The sequence below is a fragment of the Microcaecilia unicolor genome, chromosome 11 (assembly GCF_901765095.1).
Source record: "Microcaecilia unicolor chromosome 11, aMicUni1.1, whole genome shotgun sequence".
In the NCBI taxonomy this organism is placed as follows: Eukaryota; Metazoa; Chordata; class Amphibia; order Gymnophiona; family Siphonopidae; genus Microcaecilia; species Microcaecilia unicolor.
In genome coordinates this window covers 80,240,728-80,263,948 of record NC_044041.1, presented here as the reverse complement: position 1 = coordinate 80,263,948, position 23,221 = coordinate 80,240,728, and the positions used below count along the sequence as shown (strand labels likewise).

Genomic DNA, 23,221 nt, shown 5'->3' with positions numbered 1-23,221 from the left:
GCCGGCAGGCACGTGGCTGCTCTCTGCACCCCTCCAGCGGCGTGCACCAGGGCGGACCGCCCCCACTGCCCTGCCCTTGGTACGACGCAGGGGACAAGCAAGAGCATTTGCTTTAAAGTCATTGAGCCAATGGTGAAGATGAACTTAGCACTCATTTTCAGTAAGTTGCTGGCCATGGCAGAGCAGAGGCTGCTTTAGAAAAGCAGAGGTTCTGCGGGATCCAGGCATTATAGCCTCAGAGGGGTAGGGGCGGAATTTGCTTCTCATTTTGGTTGAAATGATTCACAGTATTTTACACACCACTTACGGGTATATTATTCTCACTTTTTTTTTCTTTCTGTTCCTGCCAACCGCGCTCTGTTTTGCTCCCCTGCCCCAGCAGACGCTACGATAGTGTAGACTCTGCCACAAACGGTCGCAGCGACCTGGAGTCTGCTTCGGGCTCTAGCAGGCTCACCAGCTGCCAGTGTTCTCTTGAGAGCAAGTCTCTTGACCTATCTGATAGGTGGGTCCCTACCTTCTCTTTAGCCTTTGTGAGTGGCGCAGAGTGCTGTGGTGATCCTTGTCGCCTGGGCTAGACCGATACCGGGGACAAAGCACTGCCTGACCCTGTGGTAATAATTGGTCTGGGTTTGAGTCTGGAAGAGAGTTTGGTTTTAAAGAACACCCAGTGAGCCAACTGTACCACTCAAATTTAGGATAAGAGGCCTGGTACAGATCCAAAGGAAGGAAATGTCAGGAATGCATCTAAGGCAGAATAAAAACATAAGGACACTGGGCCCTAATTTTTAAAAGGCTTTAAATATAGGTGCAAAAATGGATGAGCACTTAAAGAACTATGGGGGTCTTTTACAAAGCAGCAGTAAACCCAATGTAGGCTTACCGCATGCTAAAATGGAACTACCGCCGGCCCAATGTAGCCGCTGGCGCTAGTTCTGGCTGGGGCGTGCACCATTTCTGGCGCTCCAGAAACTTTTTTTCCCTAGCGTGACACTATCCTAACAGTAATCGAGCATCGCCGGGTTACCAGAGGAACTCTTACCGCCACCTCAGTTATCTTACAGTGTGGTCATTTTTTTGGGGGGGGGGGGGCATTTTACCGGCCACGGTAAAAGGGGCCCTGGCGTGTGAGTAAAATGGCCTCCGCTGCTACCGCAGGGCCCTTTTTGCTGCAGCTTAGTAAAAAGACCCCTACGTTAAGGAAAAATAAATAATGCAAACACAGGAACTGTCCACCCAAATATCATAGAAAGAGGCATTTTAGAAGCCATCACAAGGGTTCATACCATCCCTTTAACAGGGATGAGCTGGAGTTTGAAAATGACAAAGTATAGCAATATGTCATTTCCAATCCAAAAAGATGCATAGAAACTAAAATGAAAATAAAGAAGAAAAAAAAAAGAAAATGAATAAAAAGCAAAACATTTTTTAATGCAGACTGTGAAACAACAGGGAGCTTGTAGGTAGGTTAGAGGAATGTGCAGGCTGACAGCTATGACTTTTAGGATTCTGTAGCAAGATTAGAGACCTGATTCATGAAGCTTTTCTTTCCCTTACACCCACAGAATTGAAGGAAAGCCTCAGTGAATCAGGCCCATAGATGGAGGAAGGTCCTATTGACAGTGGGAGGAGGGAGTCAATTCTAAACCAACATCTGATTCATTTGGAAGGGAAGGTGGTGGGGCAAAATGCCCTATGATCAGGTTCCAAGTATGGGAAGATCAGTTTTCCTAGTGGAAATCACAAAAAGCAAAACAGACCACCTAGAGAAGGTAAGCAGAGTAGAAAATCCAGATTAGGCCTGGCATTAGAGGGTTCTGGTAGACGGGGGACATGGTATCGGTTTATCCCTGGTCTTGTTACTGTATTGTGTGCATGTGCGCTTCATTGTGGATGTGTCTCAGCCATTTGGAGGCATGGAGATTCCATGTGTACTAACTGCTTAGGATCTTTGTTTCATTTCCTTTTGTTTAATTTTACTTCTTCCATGTTTAACCCTTCATGGACCATGCCCCTAAAAGTGATAGGTTGCTCTAGTTGTCTTCCTCTGTCCCTCTCTCCCCTACCCATGAAGGAGTCACCATTTTTCTGTGGAATGCCTCAGAACATGGGGACATCCCTGTGGTATTTGGTGTGCTCCTAGGTTTTGTGGAAGTGTTTATTTGTGAGTAATTTCTGAAAGCCTTTTATGTGGTTTGTAATGGTGGTGGGGCAGTGTCAGGGGTTAAATGAATGAGAGGAACCTGAATGAGCACTGCACCCAAGACTATCAATGCAGGTGGAAGGAGGGTGGAGCCAAACGGCAACCATGTCAAAGCTGCTTTGTTAAACTGATAACATCAAACGTAATAAATGAAAAAATATATATATTTCTCCATTTAGGGCCCTGTTTACTAAGATGTACTAGAGTTTTTAGCACACACTAACGATATAGACACCAATAGGAATATATGGGTGTCTCTAGCATTCGTATGCATTCATTTTTAACACGCACTAAAAATGCTAGTGCATCTACAACTTGGCTTAGTAAACAGGGCCCTTAGTTTGTATGCTTTATTCTCTTTAGATATGTCAGTGAATTAAATAATAATGTAACAAAGAGAGGGAACTAAGTACGAAAAAAGTCCAAGCAAAAAAAAGAGCACAAATGGCCTTTAAAAACAGAAGGGACACAGTTTGTTCATTTGAAAAATTCCTTTAATAGTGAACTTGATTGAAGAAAAACCCCGACACGGGCCGTGTTTCGGTGCTACTGCACCTGCATCAGGGGTCAATGACGCGAAGGCTGCTACAGACAAATATTCAAACAACTGGTGATTTCCAAAGTTGTCTATAATATATTCCTCCCGATGCCAAACAATATAGAGCTCACGCACACCTTCAGTGTGAGTGTCAGTATTTTCATAATATTGACAATGTAAACATATTTGAAGGACACGTTTCCAAAACTCACTCAGTCCATTTTTTTTGTCAGTTTTCAGCCGTGCGATTAATTTCATTCATCAAGAATAAGCTTCAGTAAATGAAACTTGCCGTGATGAATGAAATTAATCGCATGGCTCAAAACTGACAAAAATGGACTGAATTTTGGGAAAGTGCTCTTCATTTTCTCCTGACATATATTTAAAATGTGAGTACCTGTATGTCTGTGTGCATTCATAGTTAGGGGCAATTTTTAAAGCCATTGCCATAAGTGAAACATTTTCCCTATGGAAATGGGCTTTTTGAAAATTGCCTGCCCTCTATGTGAGTAAAATTACACACATGGTTTCAAAATGCATAGCTTTTTCCTCACAGAGAAGGCATGCTTGGAGGGCCAATGATAGGTGTACCCATCTTCAAAAAAAAACCTGAAAAAAAACAAAAAGAAAAACCACAGGTGCAAAATCTCTGTTGGAGGTTTTCCCAGGACACATCAATCACATAACAACATAAGTACATAAGTATTGCCACACTGGGACAGACCAAAGGCCTATCAAGCCCAGCATCCTGTTTCCAACAGTGGCCAATCCAAGTCACAAATACCTGGCAAGATCCAAAAAATGTTCAATATATTTTATGCTGCTTATCCCAGAAATAAGCAGTGGATTTTCCCCAAGTCATTTTAATAATGGTCTATGGACTTTTCCTTTAGGAAGCTGTCCAAATGTTTTTTAAGCCCTGCTAAGCTAACCACCTTTACCACATTCTCTGGCAACAAATTCCAGTGTTTAATTACACGTTGAGTGAAGAAAACTTTTTTCTCCAATTCGTTTTAAATTTGCTACTTTGTAGCTTCATCGCATGCCCCCTAGTCCTAGTATTTTTGGAAAGAGTAAACAAATGATTCACATCTACCCATTCCACTCTGCTTATTATTTTATAGACCTCTATCATATCTCTCCTCAGCCGTCTTTTTTCCAAGCTGAAGAGCCCTAGCCGCTTTAGCCTTTCCTCATAGGGAAGTCATCCCATCCCCTTTATCATTTCCGTCGCTCTTCTCTGTACCTTTTCTAATTCCACTAAGAATAGCCATAGTGGGTCAGACCAATGGTCCATCTAGCCCAGTATCCTGCTTCCAGCAATGGCCTTAAAAAGGTAAAACCATACTGAATAACACAGTCCTAAAATTTATATCTCCCAATTACAAAAACATATAACTCCAATACCTGTAAAATTCACTGCATGCTCTTCTTCTCACTTCTCTCACTAGCATATTGCAATCAAAATGGTGGCTACCCATATACCCCACCTTTTTAAATTCTAAAGTAATGACATCAGCTAAATTAAGATACCAATTTAGTTGATGTCAATTAAGACTGGACTATTTAAAATTGGTGCCCATTTTATAAAGCCACATAAAAACTTATTGGACTTTATAACAGGGGTAATTTTATGTGTGAAAGAATATACTGCAGCTTGCAAGCTAGGGCAAAACAGAAAATGCCTTAAAATAATTTTAAGTCCCAGACTTAAACTCCTTTCAGAGTCTGCCTTATATTAGGGAGTGGGAGGAAATAAATAGCTAAAACTGAGAAGTTGAAATGCCGTCTGGTCTCCATTTCCCTGACTAGGCCTCAGGCAAACATTTGCACTGTCAAATCCAAGGTGAAAAGATGAAAGGCTGGGGAAAGGGAGGGGTACTGGCCATGGCCAGCTGCAAGGACAGAGGGAAGAGTAGAGCCAGGCTTAACCAAGACACCAGTTTCATGCATGTAGGTCAGTGCTTCCCAGATCAGTCCTGGAGTACCCTTAACCAGTGGGGGTTGCAGATTATCTACAATAGATAAGCATGAGGAAGCTTTACCTTCAAGTACAGTGTCTCTAAAAAGCTGATTGGCTAGGGGCACATCAAGAACATTTGAGAAACACTGATGCATGTGATTGGAAGACCTTGTCAAGCACACCTGCACCATCTTTTGGATCTTGCTACCCATCTCTCACAAAGAATGGGACCCTCCAGCTCCACTTCACTTTGAATAAAATGTACATGGTGGGCTCCCTAATAGAGAATGACACGGGGACAAAGTTTATCCCTGTTCTCGTCCCGTCCCCATGGGTTCTGTCTCCATCCCCTCCCCGTCCCTGCAAGCCCTTCCCCATAGGCTCTGTCCTCATCTGCAGAAGCCTCGAACAATTATGATTTTATATTTAAATCTTTTTATTAAAGTATAAAAAGGAACAATATGCTGTGCAACTATTGTGTATAAATTACAAATATAATAACAGTGAGCAGCTATAATAACCCTCCTCACCACCACCCTCTACCCTTCCAATCCCAACAATAGCTCATTTCTACTACCCTAAGGAATGCTAATCCACCCTGTTAAAATGTCCAGGGGTACAAAATACAACCCATTCTGTACGCCCTAGAGGGGAGAAATATACCCAATGAAGCACTGTCTAGCTCTCCTGTCTTCCACAATCCTTCCTTCAATAGAAGATGTCTTCTTAGAAGATGTGCTGGTAGCAGAATGTACAGCATCCCCCATGCAAATTATGCTAGTTGTGGCCAGCATGTTTGCTTGTTTTACCAAAACATCAAAATATCGTTGTCTGCATCACTCGAATATAAAAAACAGTCCAGTTCATTAACAGGCTTCAAAGTAGAAAAGTAGAAAAGTAGACAGAGGGACAAAGTTTGTCCCCGTCCCCGTGGGCTCTGCCCCCATCCCTGCCCCGTCCCCGTGGGCTTTGTCCCCGTCCCGTCCCCAAGGGATCTGTCCCTACCCCATCCCCGCAAGCTCTCTCCCTGTCCCCATCCCCACTGTTACTGCGGGTCCCTGTCCCTGTGTCATTCTCTACTCCCTAGGTCCTACTTCCAGTGCATGACTGCTTAACACACGCATTAGTGGGTGGCATGATAGTTTCCTTCTGCTGTGCTAATGCAGAAAGGGATGTGGCAAGATAAATCTATTTTTATTTTTGTGCTTGTGAGATTTAGCAAGTGCTTGCTCACACATGCTAGCACAGTGCCCAATACATTAAGCAGAAGGAACTTTCAAACAAACACCGTCTCAAGAATGAAATAAGGATCAGAACAACAGAAAGAGGAAAGGGATCCTCATGATTTCTATCTTAACTACCAACTGAATTGTCAAAATAAAACCATGGATTCTGCTAAAGTCACAGTAGCTGCATCTGTAGGATAGGGTGACCAGGCAGTTCCATGTCTTGGGAGTTGGAGGGGGGGAGGGTAGAGAGAGAAGCTCATCTCCCATTTAATCTATTTTCTTTGTTGATGCAATAGGAGATGAATCCAGGACTGGTTCAGCCTGTCTCTGATGGCGTGGAGCTATCTGGCCACCTGGCCTTTAAATACTTGTTCTTTGTTGTCTTCTGTGTGATGATAGGCTGAGATAATTGTGATAAAAGTGAGGCCAGTGTGAGGCTCCATACTAGGCCTGCATATGTATAAGAGAACGCACAGTCAACTGTAGGCCACCCTGAGCCCTGGTTCATTCTCTTGTTTTTGATCTATGCAGCCCTACTGGCAGCAGCAGATATGCCTCGTCGGCCGAGCTCAGCCAAGGCAGTTCCCAATTCAGTGGGGAGTTTGACCCGGACAACGAGAGCCCTCAGGGGTCAGAAATCGATGAGGAGCTTGATGGGGACTCCTATCATTCCTGCCACAGCTCTGTCAGCTGCCACAAGGACTCCCCTCAGTGGGACCAGGAGGATGAGGACTACTCTGAGGGCTTCAGTGAGAAAGAAGACAACTACCCCGAGGATAAGATGGACCTGCAGGATCAGGATATATATGAGCCAGGACCCTTTGAACAGGATGGCTCCTATGCACAGAGTGAGAAGGGCTACTCTCCAGGGGAGCCCCAGGAGTTGCCGGTGAAAGATGTGCCGGCTACGAAGATGCCAGAGCTGGTGCCAGAGCCCCAATCCCTGAGCCAAGCCCAGCCTCAGAAGCCTGTAGAGAGGTAAGACTACTTCTGTGTTTTTATAGTAATAAGCCATAAGGTATTGGCAGCCACCATTAATTTCAGACCATTGTGAGAATTCCTTAAAATCTTTGCTTCTATTTGCCACCACAATAGGACACCCTTAGAATGGACTGAATTTCAATAGTATAAGAACAGCTCTATAAAGAGGGAACAATGCTTTAAGATAATAAAAATGACCCACAATGTGATAGGGAAAGCAAACCACTGGGAATATGGATTCCATCATCCAACCACAGAAGTTAATTAACCAGCCCCTGAGGGCAGTGTGTAAAAAGCAGAACCACAGTCAAGGCTTTTCTCTGACTTATTTAATGGCTGTCTTTTCTCTCCCCTCTATCCTCCAAATCTATTGTAAAATTGACAGTATGTTCTAGTACAGAGAGAGGAATTTTTGGTTTGTAAGATATTCCCCTGACTGACTTGATGTTGGGGGGGAGGAGGGAGCGTGGGAAAGAGGAGACATGCCAGCTGGCTAAAAGAATGAAAATGACAAAATACACAAAGCATAGGGAAAAGCCCTTTTCTCAAAGGTTGTCCTGATAGGATTTTTGTCCTCAGGCTCAGAGTCTCCTACTTGGGTGTACAATAAGTACAGCACTGTTCGTTTTCACCCTGTGATGAATGTGGCTGTATGAAACACATACCTTTTCACAATCCAGGTACCAAAAACCCCTTTCATGACCAGTTTCTGATTACTGCACTTTCTAAACTCAAAAGGGCTGATATTCAGACCGCAGGATTTAGACTGGCTAATTCCCACAGTCTGCGCTAACCTGGATATTCAATGCCAGGCTGTTTCCGGGTTATTTTTGGCCAGTTTGAAGATAACCAACTAAGTTGATATTCAGATTTAGCTAGATATCCTCAAACCAACCAAAGATATTCCAAGATTTGACATGGCCAAATATGGCCACTAAACCTGTTTTAAAAATCAGTGGATAGCCGGTTATATCGCGTGCTATAGCTGGCTAGCCGCTAACCGGGGATATACAGCAGGGGATAGTCGGTTATCTCCCACTGAATATTGACAGATGGCCAATAGCCAGTTAAGCACTATTTTACCGGTCAGCAGCCTTACTGCGCAGGGGTATTTTTTACATTTTACCTTCATACCCGCGCCGTTCTCGGCGTCATTTATGTGAATTCAGATGTAGCATTTTCCACTGATTTGTTTGACACCCTTGGATTGGGTTATCATTGAAAGACCACTGACACAGGTGGTGTCACCGAAACACAGACTGTGTCGGGTCTGATCAATAAAATTCTGTTGACGCCCCCTCTCTTGAAGGCTCCTTGTGCTTCTTTTGGTTTGTTGCATTTTCTAAACTAAAAGGAACAATGGGCAGTCAAACACCATTATCCCACGCTTTCTTAAATTCTGCCACAGTACTCGTCTCCACAACCTCCACCGGGAGGCCATTCCACACTTTCACTGCCTTTTCTGTGAACAAATACTTTCTTAGATTTCTCCTAAGCCTATTTCTTCTTAACTTCACTGTATGCCCCCTCATTCCAGAGTTTTCTTTCATTTGAAAAAGGCTCACTTCTTGTACATTAATGCTCCTGAGATATTTAAATGTCTCTTTCATATCTCCTCTCTCCCGCCTCTCTTCCAGTGAATACATGTGGAGGTTCATAAGCCTATCCCTATATATTTTATGTCCAAGACCGCTTACCAATTTTGTAGCTGCCCTCTGGACCGACTGCTTATATCTTTCCGTAGGTGCGGTCTCCTGAATTGCACACAGTACTCTAAATGGGATCTCACCAGAGACTTATGCAAGGACACTATCACCTCTTTGTTCCTGCTGGTCATTCCTCTCCTTATGCACCCAAGCATCCTTCTGGCTATGATCATCGCTATTTCTACCTGTTTGGAAACTTTAAGATCATCAGACACAATTACCCCCCCCCCCCCCCACCCAAGTCCTGCTCTTCCTTTGTTCACAGAAGCAATAAATAAATAAATAAATTATACCTTTCCCTCAGATTTTTGTGACCCATATGCATGACCGTGCATTTTTTAGCATTAAATCTTAGTTGCCAAATATTGGACCATTCCTCAAGCTTCGCTAGGTCCTTCCTCATGTCATCCACACCTTCCGGGGTGTCTACCCTGTTGCAGAGTTTGGTATCATCCGCAAAGAGACAAACCTTACCAGACAGCCCTTCCGCAATATCACTCACAAAAATGTTAAAAAGAGTCGGCCCTAGGACCGATCCCTGCGGTACTCCACTGATAACAAGCTCCATTTACTGCTACCCATCCGTTCAACCAATTTGTATCCCAGTCAGTTACTCTAAGTTCCATACGGAGGGTACTCAGTTTGTTTGTGAGTCGCTTGTGCGGAACTGTGTCAAAGGCTTTGCTGAAATCTAAGTACACCACATCTAGTTAATATTCTAAACATTTATATGCATAGTGGGGAGAATTCTATAAATAGCGCTCAAGGTTAGGCACAGGGAAGATCTGCGCTAAACTGGTATTCTGCAATGGATGCTCTGCATGGAGCACTGTTTACAGAATACTAATTTAACATGGATCATGTGCCTAACTTTGGGTTTACACTTACACCTGCTGAAACCTTGGTTAAATGCTGACACGAAACTCATGGCAGTTGGACGCATAAATGACCCTACTCTATAACATCGCATCTAATTTCTAAGAACACCCCTGACCCGCCCATGCCCCTCACATGACCATGCCCTTACGGATTTGTATGCTATAAAATTCAGGCATGCATTGTATAGAATAGGGCGCAGGGCAAATCTGCACGTCACTCCAAATGAGTTCCAATTAACCCCAATTATTGATTGCTAATAGCTCGTTAAGGGGCCCTTTTACTAAAGGGTTGTTGCATGGCAACCCAGAACTACCACTGGCCCAACTCGGCCTCCAGCATTAGCTCTGCCTCAAGAACATGCCATTTCCGGTGCAACAAAAAATATTTTTGTCATTTTTACCGCGGGAGCCCTTACCAGCTTCTCAGTGGGTGGGTGGTAAGTGATCCCACTTACATGGCCACGCAATAAGAGTAATCTTACCGCATGGCCATTTTTGTTTTAGGGGCTTTTTACCCACTATGGTTAAAAGGGCTCTAGCACATGGAAAAATGGCACCCAGCGCTACCGCAGGGCCCTTTTTACCGCAGCTTGGTAAAAAGACCCCTAACTAATTAGTTTGAGCCCGGATCTGTGATCCACACCCAAACTTCTGTTCTCAACTGTAGACAACCTGTTTAGAATCCATGGGGATGTGCACATAAACGAAACTGCCTGGATTATAGATTTGCCCTTTATCCAGGTAAGTGCTACTAAAAATTCAGGTATGACCCCAACAGCAGGACTTATCTGGAGAGGAGCCATTGAAGTCCTGCTGAATATCAGGCCTGTATGTTTTTAAAATTGGCTACTATACATATACTTATTCATAGAAGCTGCTGAGTGATGCCCAGTGCATTTTTTCTAGCAAAAAAGGTGTCGGTACTCAAATGCCAGGCCACCCTTCAGGGGTGGGGTGATCATTGAGGGACCCACCCCACAATAGCCAGGCCCTTGCAACCAGTCACAGAATCTATGACAAGGCAGAATTGGTGTGTAGAGCCTGAGCTCTTTCATTAGAACTTGGGGGCCATGGGTCAATTTTAGCAGACAATGGAAAAGGTGCCAGTACTCAGTACCCACAAGTACCCCCTCAAAAAAAGCCCTGGTGATGCCACTCTTTGCTTCTACATAGACTTTTGCAAAATCACTCCTCCCACTGTACATGCTGGCAAATACATTCTTCCATTTATTTTACTAAAAGCTCTATCTTTGATAGAGTTGTAAATTAATAGGGGAATTTTGAAGATCCTGACCTGGACATTCCGGTTCCTCTCTCAGCATCCTGTATACCAAGAGGCTTCACCTCTGCTTCAAGCTAAGCGTTTACTCAGAGCTGTGGTTTCTAAATGACACCTGCAGAGACAAGAGCTCACACAGTTGTAATGCTGAGGGACATAAATTCATAGCTTTTCTGGTGCAGATTGTGGCCAGGTGTGGCAAGAACACTGATGACTTCCTTCCCCTGGCAGTTACAGAGAAGAGGAGGAAGAGGGCCAGGATTCCATGTCCCGGGCCAAGTCCAACTGGTTGAGGTTGTTTAACAAGGTTCGATTGCAACTTCAAGAGGTATGTACTATATTCCTCCTCTTTAAGAATATGGACTTAGGGTGGTAGCAGGATAAGGAAACAGAACAGAAATGAAAGAGATTTTTCCATAGTGTAATCTAGTAGAAATAGGGTTACCATATTTGCCCTAAGAAAAAAGAGGACATATGTCACACTCCTGCCCTGTCCCCTGTCACACCCTACCCAGCCCCCTGTCACACCCCTGCTCTATCTCTTGACACTTTGACCCCAAAGAAACCCATATTCCCTCTCTCTCCCCCCATGTAGATCCCATCCCCAATTTTCCAGCCTCCTTCCACCCACATGACTCCATTCACTACCCCTCTCCTCTCCTCCTTTACCTAGTGTGGTGCCATGGTGGTCCAGTGACCTCTTTGTGGCAGGAAAGGGCCCCCTCTTTCCTGCCTGGGGCAGCTGCAGACTGTTTAGTCTGTCTTTCTCCTGGTGCTGATTCAAAATGGCTGCCAAGACTTCAAGCAGTGACCTTGCAAGACTTCTGTGGAAGTCTCAAGAGGCTCTTTCTTGCCTGAAGAGATCACTAGTCCACCAAGGCATCACACTAAGGTAAAGGAGGGGGGAGGATAGGACACCCTGAGGCCAGCCTTCCCGTACGCCCGCCAGCCCGCCCGTTCATCCGCAAATCTGGACAAACGGGCAGGCTGGCAAAACCCGCACGGTTGCCTGGCCATGTCGTCTAAAAAAGAGAACATGTCCAGGTAAAACTGGACATATGGTAACCCTAAGTAGAAAAGCACTATTGCAGTACATTGCCACTGAAGTGCCAGTGGAAATGGACAAAGTCTGGTGATTAGGCAAGGCCTTCAGTTGTAACTACTTCAGTGCACTGGCGATTTCTGGGGGGGCCTGCCTTCCCACTTTGGGCTCTGACCCCCTCCAAACCTGCAGCACCTGTTAAATGGCTGGTGCAGATGCCAACGCCCCACCAGCCAAAGAAATTTGCTTCTGAGCTGCTCCCTTCCAGTAGCCGATGCCAGGATTCCTCATGCATGCATGGAGTTGGTGGCTGGAGGAACACCGCTGACTTCCTGTTTCCTGCAGCAGCAAGAGGAGGAGGGGAACGGCTCAGCAGTGAATTTCTTTGGCTGTTGGGGCCATGGCATCCCACCAGCAAAGGTATTTTTAATGCACTGGAGGGAGGAGGGGGGAAGGATTGCGCTGCCCCTCCAATCCACCCCTGTGTCCCCCCAAAATCGGAAGACTGGCTACGCCCCTGCTTTAGTGAGGTCAAAGTTTGATCTGTATGGCAAGACTTATGTTCCTGTGTTCTTCTTGGTCAACCTGACCTAGGGTGGAGAGATGGCTACTCAGGATGTATAAATGAGTGACTCTCCATGAGAAGGCTCACCACATGTGTCTTGTTGTGAGGAGGCAGCAAGTGAAGTTTATGGTGTAAGGATGTGCCATGAAAATATGTCAAAAGAGGCCCTGGGTCAGATCGACCGCATGAAAGCCCTGTTGGAATATGAAACCAAATCAGATTTGGGGACCCTTTTCCCGCCTGCCACCCACAACATTTTGATTCCTCTGCCTCACTATAGATGCTCGCTGTTCACAAGGGAGCAATTCTATAACTGGGGGTCACAGTCTAGGTGCTGGATACTGAGTGCTAATTCGAGAATTACACCTGGACACCAAGATTATCTTATAGAATAGCCCCATAAGAGCTAGTATTCTATAAATTTACACTGCAATTGGCCCATAGGGAGGTAGATTATCCACTCACTGTTCAGTGAGCATTTTTTTAAATGCTTACTGTTACTGCTAAGTTAGACTCAGATAGTCAATGCCAGGGCATGTGCGGGCATCAGCATTGACTATCCAGGCCTAACCTGGTAGGAGGCAACCGCTGGTACTTATGCAGGTCCTGGCTGAATATTGGCCAGGACCTGAATAAGGGTACCTAGCCAAGTGTGAGTCCTCCTGACTCTGATCCCCTTCTCTCCTTCCCTCCTTAGAACAGAATCATGTCCCCCCCCCCAACTTGTATCCCCTCTACCTCGCTCCTTTCCCCCTTCCCAAGAGTCGCTATAGCCTTTTTGAAGTAGGAGCTGCGATGGGCAGGAGTAAATGAGCATCACTCTTGCCCTTCATCTGCTAGACACCAGGAATCGTAAAGGTAGACCCAGGGGGCCTACAAGCAGTGGGGGAGGGTGGGAGATCCTTCTTGGGAGGAGCTATGCCTTTGGAGAGGGGGAGAAAGGAAGGGAGGAGGATTGGAGTTGGGGGGGCAAAGTTCTTCCGGAGGGAGGGAGTCTGAGTCAAGGAGGCTCAATGCTCTTCCAGGAGGAAGAGAGGGAGGATTAGAGTCAGAGAGCCTAGGCTCTTCCAGGGGGATCTGGGAGAGGGACATGATGGGAGGGGCCTGATGCTCTTCTGGGGACAGGGAGAAGGCTCTGAGTTGGGAGGGGGACTGATTCTCTTCTTGAGGGGGGTGGTCTGTGAGGGAGGCAGGGAGGGGGGATCTGAGTCAGAGGACCTGATCCTCTTCCATGGGGAAGGATGAGATGGCAGTTCTCTTTGGGAAGGGGGGGTTGAATGGGTGACCACAGGACTTCAGGCTGCTATCTGGAAGGCATCCAGCACTCATTGATATCCAGTGCTAGCTATTTAAAGATAGAACTGCTTTTCACATAGTTCTATCTGCCCAGTTAGCTATCTGGGCACCAGTATTGAATATTGCTGGTGCTGGACAAGTGCTGGTTTTTGCCAAGACTCTGTCCTGGACTGCCCTGGCACTGTCCAGGTAGTGCAGCGGTGGCAGCCTCTCCTGCCCAGTTAGATCACTTTGAATATCGGGCTCTGTGTTTCCTTTTTCTGTTTATTTAGATTTCCTATATCATCTTTCATTACAAAATATCAAGTAAAGTAACAGATGAGCTCACACAGTCTTGTTACCTCCAGGTGAAAGTATACAGAATGCGGAAAGAAATCGTGGGGGCCAGATGTCCTTCTTACCCTTCTTCTGCAGTTATCATTTTACACCTGGCCCAAGCTCTGCAGACAAAGCCTTTGGGAATCATGCACCCTGAGGAACACATGCTCAACTCAACTGTAGGAAGTCACCAATTGGCTCCATGCTTTGTTGCTGTTGAAAAAGGTGGTTCCAGTCTTGGATATACCCTGCTGCATTCATGGACTTGTAGTCCTGATTTTCTTAAGAAAGCAAGAACTACAAGTCCCACCTTGCACGGGAGAGCAAACTGGAACTTGATCAACTTATCCTGAAAGAACTGGAGTCAGTTGTTGAGGGGTCCTAAACCATCCTTCTTAAGGCTGAAATGGAAGTCCTGCAGCTGGCTCCAGATTTTCATTGGGGTGCATTGGTTCATCCCTTCAGGTTTGTTTATTTTTCCCATTTATCCACTTATTTTATTGTTTGTGAAATGATGTTCATGGCACTGTTCTTTTGTTAATTTTTAATTTTTTTTCTTCTTTTGTATTTTTCTTTTGCTCAAGTTTCATAATCTGTCTTCCATTCTTCCTTTCCCTCCCCCCCTCCCCCATTTTCATTTCATTCTGATTTGCTCTCCAGGGCTTTGTATATTTTTTTAAATTTCTTTTTCATTTCAAATGGCTTTTTTTCTTTTCAGTTTTTTCACAGCCCTCATTCTCCTTCCCATGCATTGCCTTCTCCCAATGGTGGTGAACAGCAGAGCTTGAGGACAGGTAGGTGAGCAAAGGAAAACACTTTATTTTTTATTTCCCACTGAGTCTAATGAGGGATCACCACTCTTTTTTTTTTGGTGTGGGGTCTTAAAAAAAAAGTATATAGAGATAGATAGATATAGCGATATATAGATTATATGTATAATCATTGGTTCCCACCCCAGCCAGTCAGATTTTCATGATATCTACAATGAATATTCATGAAAGAGATTTGCATGCATTGCCTCCTGGGTATACAAATCTCTCTCATAAATATTCATTGTGAATATCCTGAAAACCTGATTGGCTGGGGTGTCTCCAGGACCAGGTTTGGGAACCACTGAGATCTATATCTATGTATTTATATATCTATATATCTACTAGTAAGAAAGGCCCGTTTCTGAGGCCAATGAAACGGGTGCTAGCAAGGCACTTTCCTTACCATCCCCCTCCCCTTGTTGCTGGACTTACCCTCTGTGTTGTTCACGGCAGATCAGGTGTTCGTTCGGCATTCCGTGGGGGGGGGGGGGGGTGGAGGATCTGCGTAGGTCGCTGTTTTTCTTTGTGCTTGGGGGGGGGGGGTGGAGCGTCAGAGGGTGGTGGAACTGGGGATTTGTTGAGTGTCATAGCCCCGCCCCAAACGTCATCACGTTGTGACGTGAGGGTGGGGCAAGCACTCATGGTGGAAAACTGATCTGGACCATGACAACTTAACTTGGAATGCTGGGTAAGTTTGCCTCATAGAACGTTGCCGGTGCGTTTCATATAGAGAGATATCTCTATATGTATACAGACATAGGGGCCCTTTTACAAAGGTACAGTAGGCTTTACATGCGTGCCAAAATAGGCTAGTGCGTTCCCCTGGTGGTAATTTTGGATATGGCACGCCTCCCCCATACTGCCAGGACAAATTATTTTTTTATTTTCTACCACGTGCGACGTTTCCACCATTAATCAACAGTTGGCGTGCGCTGACCGGTCACCATATGCGTAATGTGCGAGCCCTTACCGCTAGATCAATGGGTGTCATTAAAGTCTGAGGCTGTAAATAGGCATGCGCTGGTTTCAGTTCTACCCCAGGCCCTTTTCCTGGCCCATTGAAAAAAAAAGCCTTTTTCCCAGACACACTAAAATCTTGCCTGGCGCGCACCAAAAACACGTGCCCACATTACCGCAGGCCACTTTTTGCCATGGCTTAGTGAAAGGACGCCATAGAAAGATAGATATAAAACCCTTGTCAGGAACTAGGAAGCATGGCAAATTTTAGTGAAATTCTTGGCAAATTCTCACAATTTTTTTTTTTAATGAGGAAAATGTAGGGGCTCTTATTTATTTAGATTTTGCTCACACCTTTTTCAGTAGTAGCTCAAGGTGAGCTACATTCAGGTACTCTGGATATTTCTCTGCCCCAGGAGGGCTTACAATCTAAGTAACTGAGGCAATGGAGGGTTAAGTGTCTTGCCCAAGATCACAAGGAGCAGCAGTGGGATTTGAACTGGCTGCCTCTGGATTGCAAGTCTGGTGCTCTAACTACTAGGCCACTCCTCCACTTATACTAAAAGGTGTTAAAATCTGGGCATTCAGCTGGGGGTTGAGAGTGCTTTGCTGACTGCTATCCGTCTTTTTCCTGGCTACTCAATGCTGTGCCATGTGCAAGCTTTGGCACTAAATATCCGGTTTATACGGCACCGGCTAACACATGGCTGCTTAAGTTGATATTCAGAACTTAAGTGGCCATGGCTTGCCACGTAAAGATAGGGCTGTGTTTTTGCGGTTACCCAGGCCAATTAAATGCTGAACTGGCCAAGTGCCCATTGTGCCCCCCCCCCCCCCCCCCCCCCGGAATAGTCCATTTTCACTTAGGTGCTAACTGCTAAGTTTCAGCAGCGATAACCTCTTCAGTGCCACTGAAAATTAGCAGATGGCCCCGAACAAGCAATTTAACCGGTCAGTGGACATTTCTGGCTAGTTAACTAATTCTAAATATCAACCAGAATGTGTTATAACGCAGGAGTCTCCTGCACGCTAAACCCAGATTTAAGAGCCTTTTTACCAAAGTTTAGTGCATGCTAAATGCTAAGAAGTCCATTTTATACCTATGGGCATCTTAGCATTTAATGTACACTAAGGGGCTCATTTTTGAAAGAGAAAAATGTCCAAAAAGTTTCATAAAGCCTCATTTGGACATATTTCTTCTCAAAAACGTCCAAATCAATATTTTCAAAACCTATTTTGCTGACATTAACTAAGCAATTCGTCTGCAGTGCATCCAAATCACAAGGAGGCATGTTGGGGCGTTTTAGGGGAGGAATTAGGATGGGCTTAGGGTGTGCCTAACACTTGGATTTTTATAGCCATAATGGAACAAAATGAAAACACCTAGAGCTAAAAACTTCAACAATTTGATCTAGACCTGTTTTTAGAAAGAATAAGGGAAGGGAAAGGGAAATGGGACTTGCAGGCTTATTTTCGAAAGAGAAAGATGCCCATATTTCAACCCAAATCGGGAGATGGGCGCCTTTATCCAGTGGGCGGCCAAATCAGTATAATCGAAAGCCGATTTTGGGTGCCTCCAACTGCAGTCTGTCACAGGAACGAACAAAGTTGACGGGGGCGTGTCGGAGGCGTGGTGAAGGTGGGACTGGGGCGTGTTTATCGGCCGAGGAGAGATGGGCGCGCTCGGCCGATAATGGAAAAAAGAAGGGCGGCAGAAGCGAGAATTTGGGCTGCTTTTATTGGACCCTTTTTTTCCACGAACAAGTCCCCCAAAAGTGCCCCAACTGCCCAGATGACCACCAGAGGGAATCGGGGATGACCTCCCCTGACTCCCCCAGTGGTCACTAACCCCCTCCCACCAAAAAAAAAGAACTTTAAAAACTTTTTTTGCCAGCCTGTATGCCAGCCTCAAATGTCATACCCAGCTCCATGACAGCAGTATGCAGGTCCCTGGAGGGGCAATGGAGAGTTAAGTGACTTGCCCAGGGTCACAAGGATCTGCAGTGGGAATTCAACTCAGTTCCCCAGGATGAAAGTCCACTGCACTAACCACTAGGCTACTCCCCCAAAGATGTGAATAAAAATATTACTTACCAGCCTCTGTGACAGCTGCAGATGTTATAGCCAGTTCTATTAGAGCTGCATGCAGGTCCGTGGAGTAGAATAGTGGTCAGTGCAGTGCACTGTAGAAAGGGGGACCCAGGCCCCTATCTCACTCTACCTGTCACACTTGTGGTGGAAAGTATGAGCCCTCCATAACTCACCAAAATCCTACTGTACCCACATATAGGTGACCCTCTTCACCCATAAGGGCTGTTGTAGTGGTGTAAGGTGTGGTGGGTTTAGGGTGGGTTTTGGAGGGCTCGCAGACAAGATAAGAGGGTAATGGTGAGATGTGTACTTGGGAGCTGTTATATGAAGTCCACAGCAGTGTCCCCTAGGGTGCCCCATTGCTGTCCTAAGATGTCCATGTGGCCAGACTACTAAGATTGCTGGCTCCTCCTACATCTCAATGGCTTGATTATGTGCGTTTTGCACTTGGACATTTTTTTTTAATAGATCAAAAATTTAAACGCACAGAGCACAAAATCATCTAGCATGTGGCCATTTAAAAAAATAAATAAATAAAGATAGACTTTTACTGTTTCAAAAATGGCTATATTTACTACTACTACTACTACTTAGCATTTCTATAGCGCTGCCAGGGTTACGCAGCGCTGTACAAATTTAGCATGGGGAAGGACAGTCCCTGCTCAAGAGAGCTTACAATCTAAAGGTTACAAACTATGTAGTCAGTGTAGGTAACTTACAACTTATGTAGTCAATGTAGGTAGCTTACAATCTAAAGGTTATAAGCTATGTAGGGAAGGTGGTTAGGCGCCAAAAGCAAGGGAGAAGAGATGGGCTTTGAGTAAGGACTTGAAGATGGGTAGGGAGGGCGCATGACGTATGGGCTCGGGAAGTCTGTTCCAGGCATAAGGTGATGCGAGGCAGAAGGGGCGGAGTCTGGAGTTAGCGGTGGTAGAGAAGGGTACAGACAGTAGTGATTTGTCCTGAGAGCGGAGGTTACGGGTGGGAACATACGGGGAGAGGAGGGTAGAGAGGTAAAGGGGGGCTGCAGATTGAGTGCACTTGAAGGTCAATAGGAGAAGCTTGAACTGTATACGGTAGCGGATCGGGAGCCAGTGAAGCGACTTGAGGAGAGGGGTGATATGAGAGTATCGATTCACACGGTAGATAAGACGTGCGGCGGAATTTTGGACAGATTGAAGGGGGGATAGATGGCTAAGCGGGAGGCCAGCGAGAAGAAGGTTGCAATAGTCAAGATGAGAGGTAACGAGCGAGTGGACGAGGGTTCGGGTGGTCTGTTCAGAGAGGAATGGGCGAATTTTGCTAATATTAAAGAGGAAGAAGCGACAGGTCTTAGCTGTCTGCTGGATATGGGCAGAGAAGGAGAGGGAGGAGTCGAAGATGACTCCGAGATTGCGAGCTGAAGAGACGGGGAGGATGAGGGCGTTGTCAACAGAGACGGAAAGTGGGGGAAGAGGAGAAGAGGGTTTGGGTGGAAAGACAAGGAGCTCGGTCTTAGCCATGTTCAGTTTCAGATGCCGGTTGGACATATTTCTTATTTGGATTTGGGATGTTTAGGGTTAGATTCTATATATGGCACCTAAATTATCTGCACAGAACTAAGCGTATTCTATAAGATTTAAGCGCGGTTTATAGAATATGCTTAGTCGACACTGTAGCGGCTAAATCTATGTACGCCCATTTATGCCAATAAAAACCTGGTGTAAATCTGCTTAGGCACACTAACCCGTATTCTGTAATTATGTGCAGAAATTTTGGAATGCCTATGAAACGCCCATAAACACACCCCTTTTAGACTACACGTGTGTATTTTGAACTGTGCGCTTTACAATTTAGGCGCAGTTCTTTATAGAATACGTTTTAGCGATTTCCGCACATAAATTGTGATAATTGCCAACTAGTGCTCATTATTGCTTGTTAAGCATTGTTAAAACTGCTGATTGGCTTGTTACGCCAATTACTTTACATGCCTATTCCATGCAGATATCTAGGCACCATATATAGAATCTGCTCCATAGCGCAAAACATCCACAGTCTGACTTAGACATCATATCGAAAATGCCCCTCCACTTCTGCTAGTCAGAGGCGTAGCTACGTGGGGCCACGGGGGCCTGGGCCCCCATAGATTTGGCCCTGGACCCCCCTGCCGACGACCCTCTTGACCCCCCTCCCGCCACCAACCCGCCATCGCTGTCTGCTACCTTTGCTGGCAGGGGACCCCAACTCCAGCCAGCCGAGCTCCTCTTCTTCCTTCGTTCTGTTTCTGAGTCTGACGTCCTGCACGTACAATGTGCAGGACGTCAGACTCAGAAAAAGAACGAAAGAAGAAGAGGACCTTGGCTGGTGGGGGTTGGGGTCCCCTGCCAGCAAAGGTAGGCGACAGCGACGGCGGGGGAGGGTTGGCGGTGGGAGGGGGGGTCGAGAGGGTCGTCGGCAGGGGGGGTCAAATGTGGTGGTGGTGGTAGCGGCAGGGGGGTTGGCAATGGTGGGGGTGTCAGCGAGGCCGGGGGGGCCAAAATGTGCCTCCTCACCTCGGGCTCTGGACCCCCCTCCCGCCGAAGTCTGGCTACACCCCTGCTGCTAGTGAACGCTAAGCTTTACTAAAAGGGCTCCTAAATGCAGCAATAATTAGGACATAAAAGATATATTTTTATGAGTCCCATGCTAATTTTTCCATTTAGGAGACACTAAGGGCTAGATTCTGCGAAACGGCTCCTACAAAATCAACACTGAGAATCCTGCTTCAAGTGGTATTTTATAAGCCGGCCTAAAGTTAGGGGCGGTGTATAGAATAGCACTTAAGCAAAAATTTGTTGCAAATGCCCATTCCTAAATTTACGTGCGAAGCACTCTTATTCTGTAATTACGTGCGTAACTGAAAACCACGTCCCCATTCCATGCTAAAACGCCTATGACCGCTCCCTTTCTACGCCCCCTTTTTTAGGCCACGCATATATTTTAGGCACAGATCTTGCACCTAACTTTAAGCACGGAACACCCAATCAAATCTAATTAGTGCCAATAATTGCTTGTTAAAAAGCCAATTATTGGCACTAATTAGCTTGTTATTCAATTAAATTGTGTGTGCAAATTGGAACCACACCTAGGGGCCCTTTTATTAAGCTGCATAGGCGCCACATGTGTCCAATGCAAGCCAATTTGGACCTACCACCCGGCTACCTCGTGGCCCAGGCGGTAATTTTATTTTGTATGCGTGTCTAGTAGGCGCACCGGAAAATTTTTAGCGTGTGGCGCTAACCAGGTAGTACTTGGCATTATATGTGTGCCGACGATTACCGCCCAGTTAATGCGTGAGACCTTACTGCTAAGTCAAGGGGTGGTGGTAAGGTCTCATGTCCAAAATGGATGCGTGACAATTTTCATTTTGCAGCACATCCATTTTCGACCAAAAAAAAGGCCTTTTTTTGCAGATGCGCTGAAAAATGAACTGTGCGTGTACAATACACGTGTCTACACCAGTGCAGGCCACGTTTGGCGCACCTTAGTAAAAAGACCTCCTAAATTTGCATGTACAAGTTTTGGCAAACTGTATAGAATCAGGAGGTAAGTGTTCCACGTTAAGTCTGCATTATCCAGTTAGTGCATGTTAATGTGGATGCGCTAGCTGGATAACACTTCCACTCCCTTTCCTCGCCCATGACATGAACCCTCCCAAAAACATTTTAAAAAATAAATAAACATACTGTTAGCGTTTTGCGGTAAGCTTTTTCTCATGCTGTAAACATGCTAGGGCTTAACACCCTTTAGTAAAAGAGCCCCTTAGTAATATATTTACAGTAATATATTTTTGTAGAAGTAGGAAAAGACATTTTTTCATTGGCGAACAATTCACAGTGGTCAAAAAGTCCATTTTTGTGTGACTATTTTGCTTTGCATTGTTCTGTGGCCAATGGCCGGCGGTATCAGACCCTTGTTTAGGATGAGTATAAAATGGGAGATGATCCAAGAAAACAGCAGGGTAATCGATCTGCAAACTCCAAGATGGAAACCAAACGAAACAGATATATACGTGGAAAACACGGCCTGTGTCGGGCTTGCTAATTTTATTGACTTGTATCCATTAAATATTGTTTTCCACATATATATCTGCTTCGTTTGGTTTCCATCTAAAATGGGAGATGATGCTGGCATGAAGGAGCCTTCGCTAATGATTGAGCAATCACTTGGTCCCATTCTTAACTGGCTGTCATAAGAATTACTGCAATAGCTGGAGTCAGGGCTGCCGAGAGACTAAGCCGGGCCCAGGGCAAGGCCGCCCCTCCCCCGCCGCTGCCGCCCCCCCCCCCCCATCTCAGGCCATGGGCTCCACAGTCCTAAGTCTTCACCCTCCCACCTCCAGCCCCGTCTTCAGCCCCCCTCCATCCACCACCGGGCCCCCTGCATTCAAATAGGCAGCGCTTCACCTCCACGTGAAAGCGGCAGATCGCCTCCCTTCGGGCTTTTCCTCACTGTGTTCCGCCCTCGTCTGATGTAATTTCCGGTTTCTGCAAGGGCGGGACACAAGGAGGGCCCGACGGGAGGCGATTTGCCGCTTTCACACGGAGGTGAGGCACTGCCAATTTGAATGCAGGGGGCCCGGTGGCGGACGGAGGGGGGCTGTCAACAGAGCCAAGGGCAGGCAGGTGAGACCGGGGACTGCAGCGCTGGTGGCCTGACCCCAGCGCCGGGACCCCCTTGGAGGCCCGGGGAATTTTGTCCCCCCTGCCCCCCCCCCCGGCGGCCCTGGCTAGAGTAGAATCCCTGATTTCAAGGGCCAACTTTAAATAACACTAGTGCCACTTGGCGAGCGTCCGTTATGCGCGTCAGAGAATAAAAAAATATTTGTCAGATGCGCGTAGCGGATGCACGTCAAAAATGAAATTACCGCAAGAGCCATGCGGTAGTTGGGTGGTAACTCTATTTTGGCGCACGTTGGGCCTGTGTAGATGCTTACGCAGCTTAGTAAAAGGGCCCCTAAAAGTCACTTCCCTTTCATGCACTGCACTCCCTTTGAAACAGTGCTGTGGAGGTTGCTATACAGTTGCATTTAAAACAGGAACTTCTGTCTCTCTTACAGGCCAGAGGAGAAGGAGCAGGGGAGATGTCAAAATCCCTGTGGTTCAAAGGCGGGTGAGTAGAGCAGTATAGAAAGGAGATGGTATTAAGCAGCAGACATATCCCCATCCAATAGATTAAGGATGCAGGAATTCAGGCCTCAAGTGCAGCAAACAGGTCAGGTTTTCAGGATATCCAAAATGAATATGCATGAGATAGATTTACATACAATGGAGGTGGTATCCATATAAATAGGAGGCCTGCTATAGATGCTTGGTCTTCACTCCCAGTCCTCAAGGACTGCCATC

The 23,221-nt window shown here is 45.9% G+C and overlaps 1 protein-coding gene across 1 annotated transcript in view; it reads left to right on the top strand.

Annotated features, from left to right (window-relative positions):
* LOC115480934 (protein unc-13 homolog A-like) overlaps positions 1-23,221 on the top strand; it is a 195,716-nt gene that overhangs the window by 79,996 nt on the left and 92,499 nt on the right. The window contains 4 exon segments of the mRNA XM_030219919.1: positions 383-505; positions 6,465-6,911; positions 11,009-11,105; positions 22,936-22,988. Of these exon segments, the coding sequence (XP_030075779.1) occupies positions 383-505; positions 6,465-6,911; positions 11,009-11,105; positions 22,936-22,988 (720 nt within the window).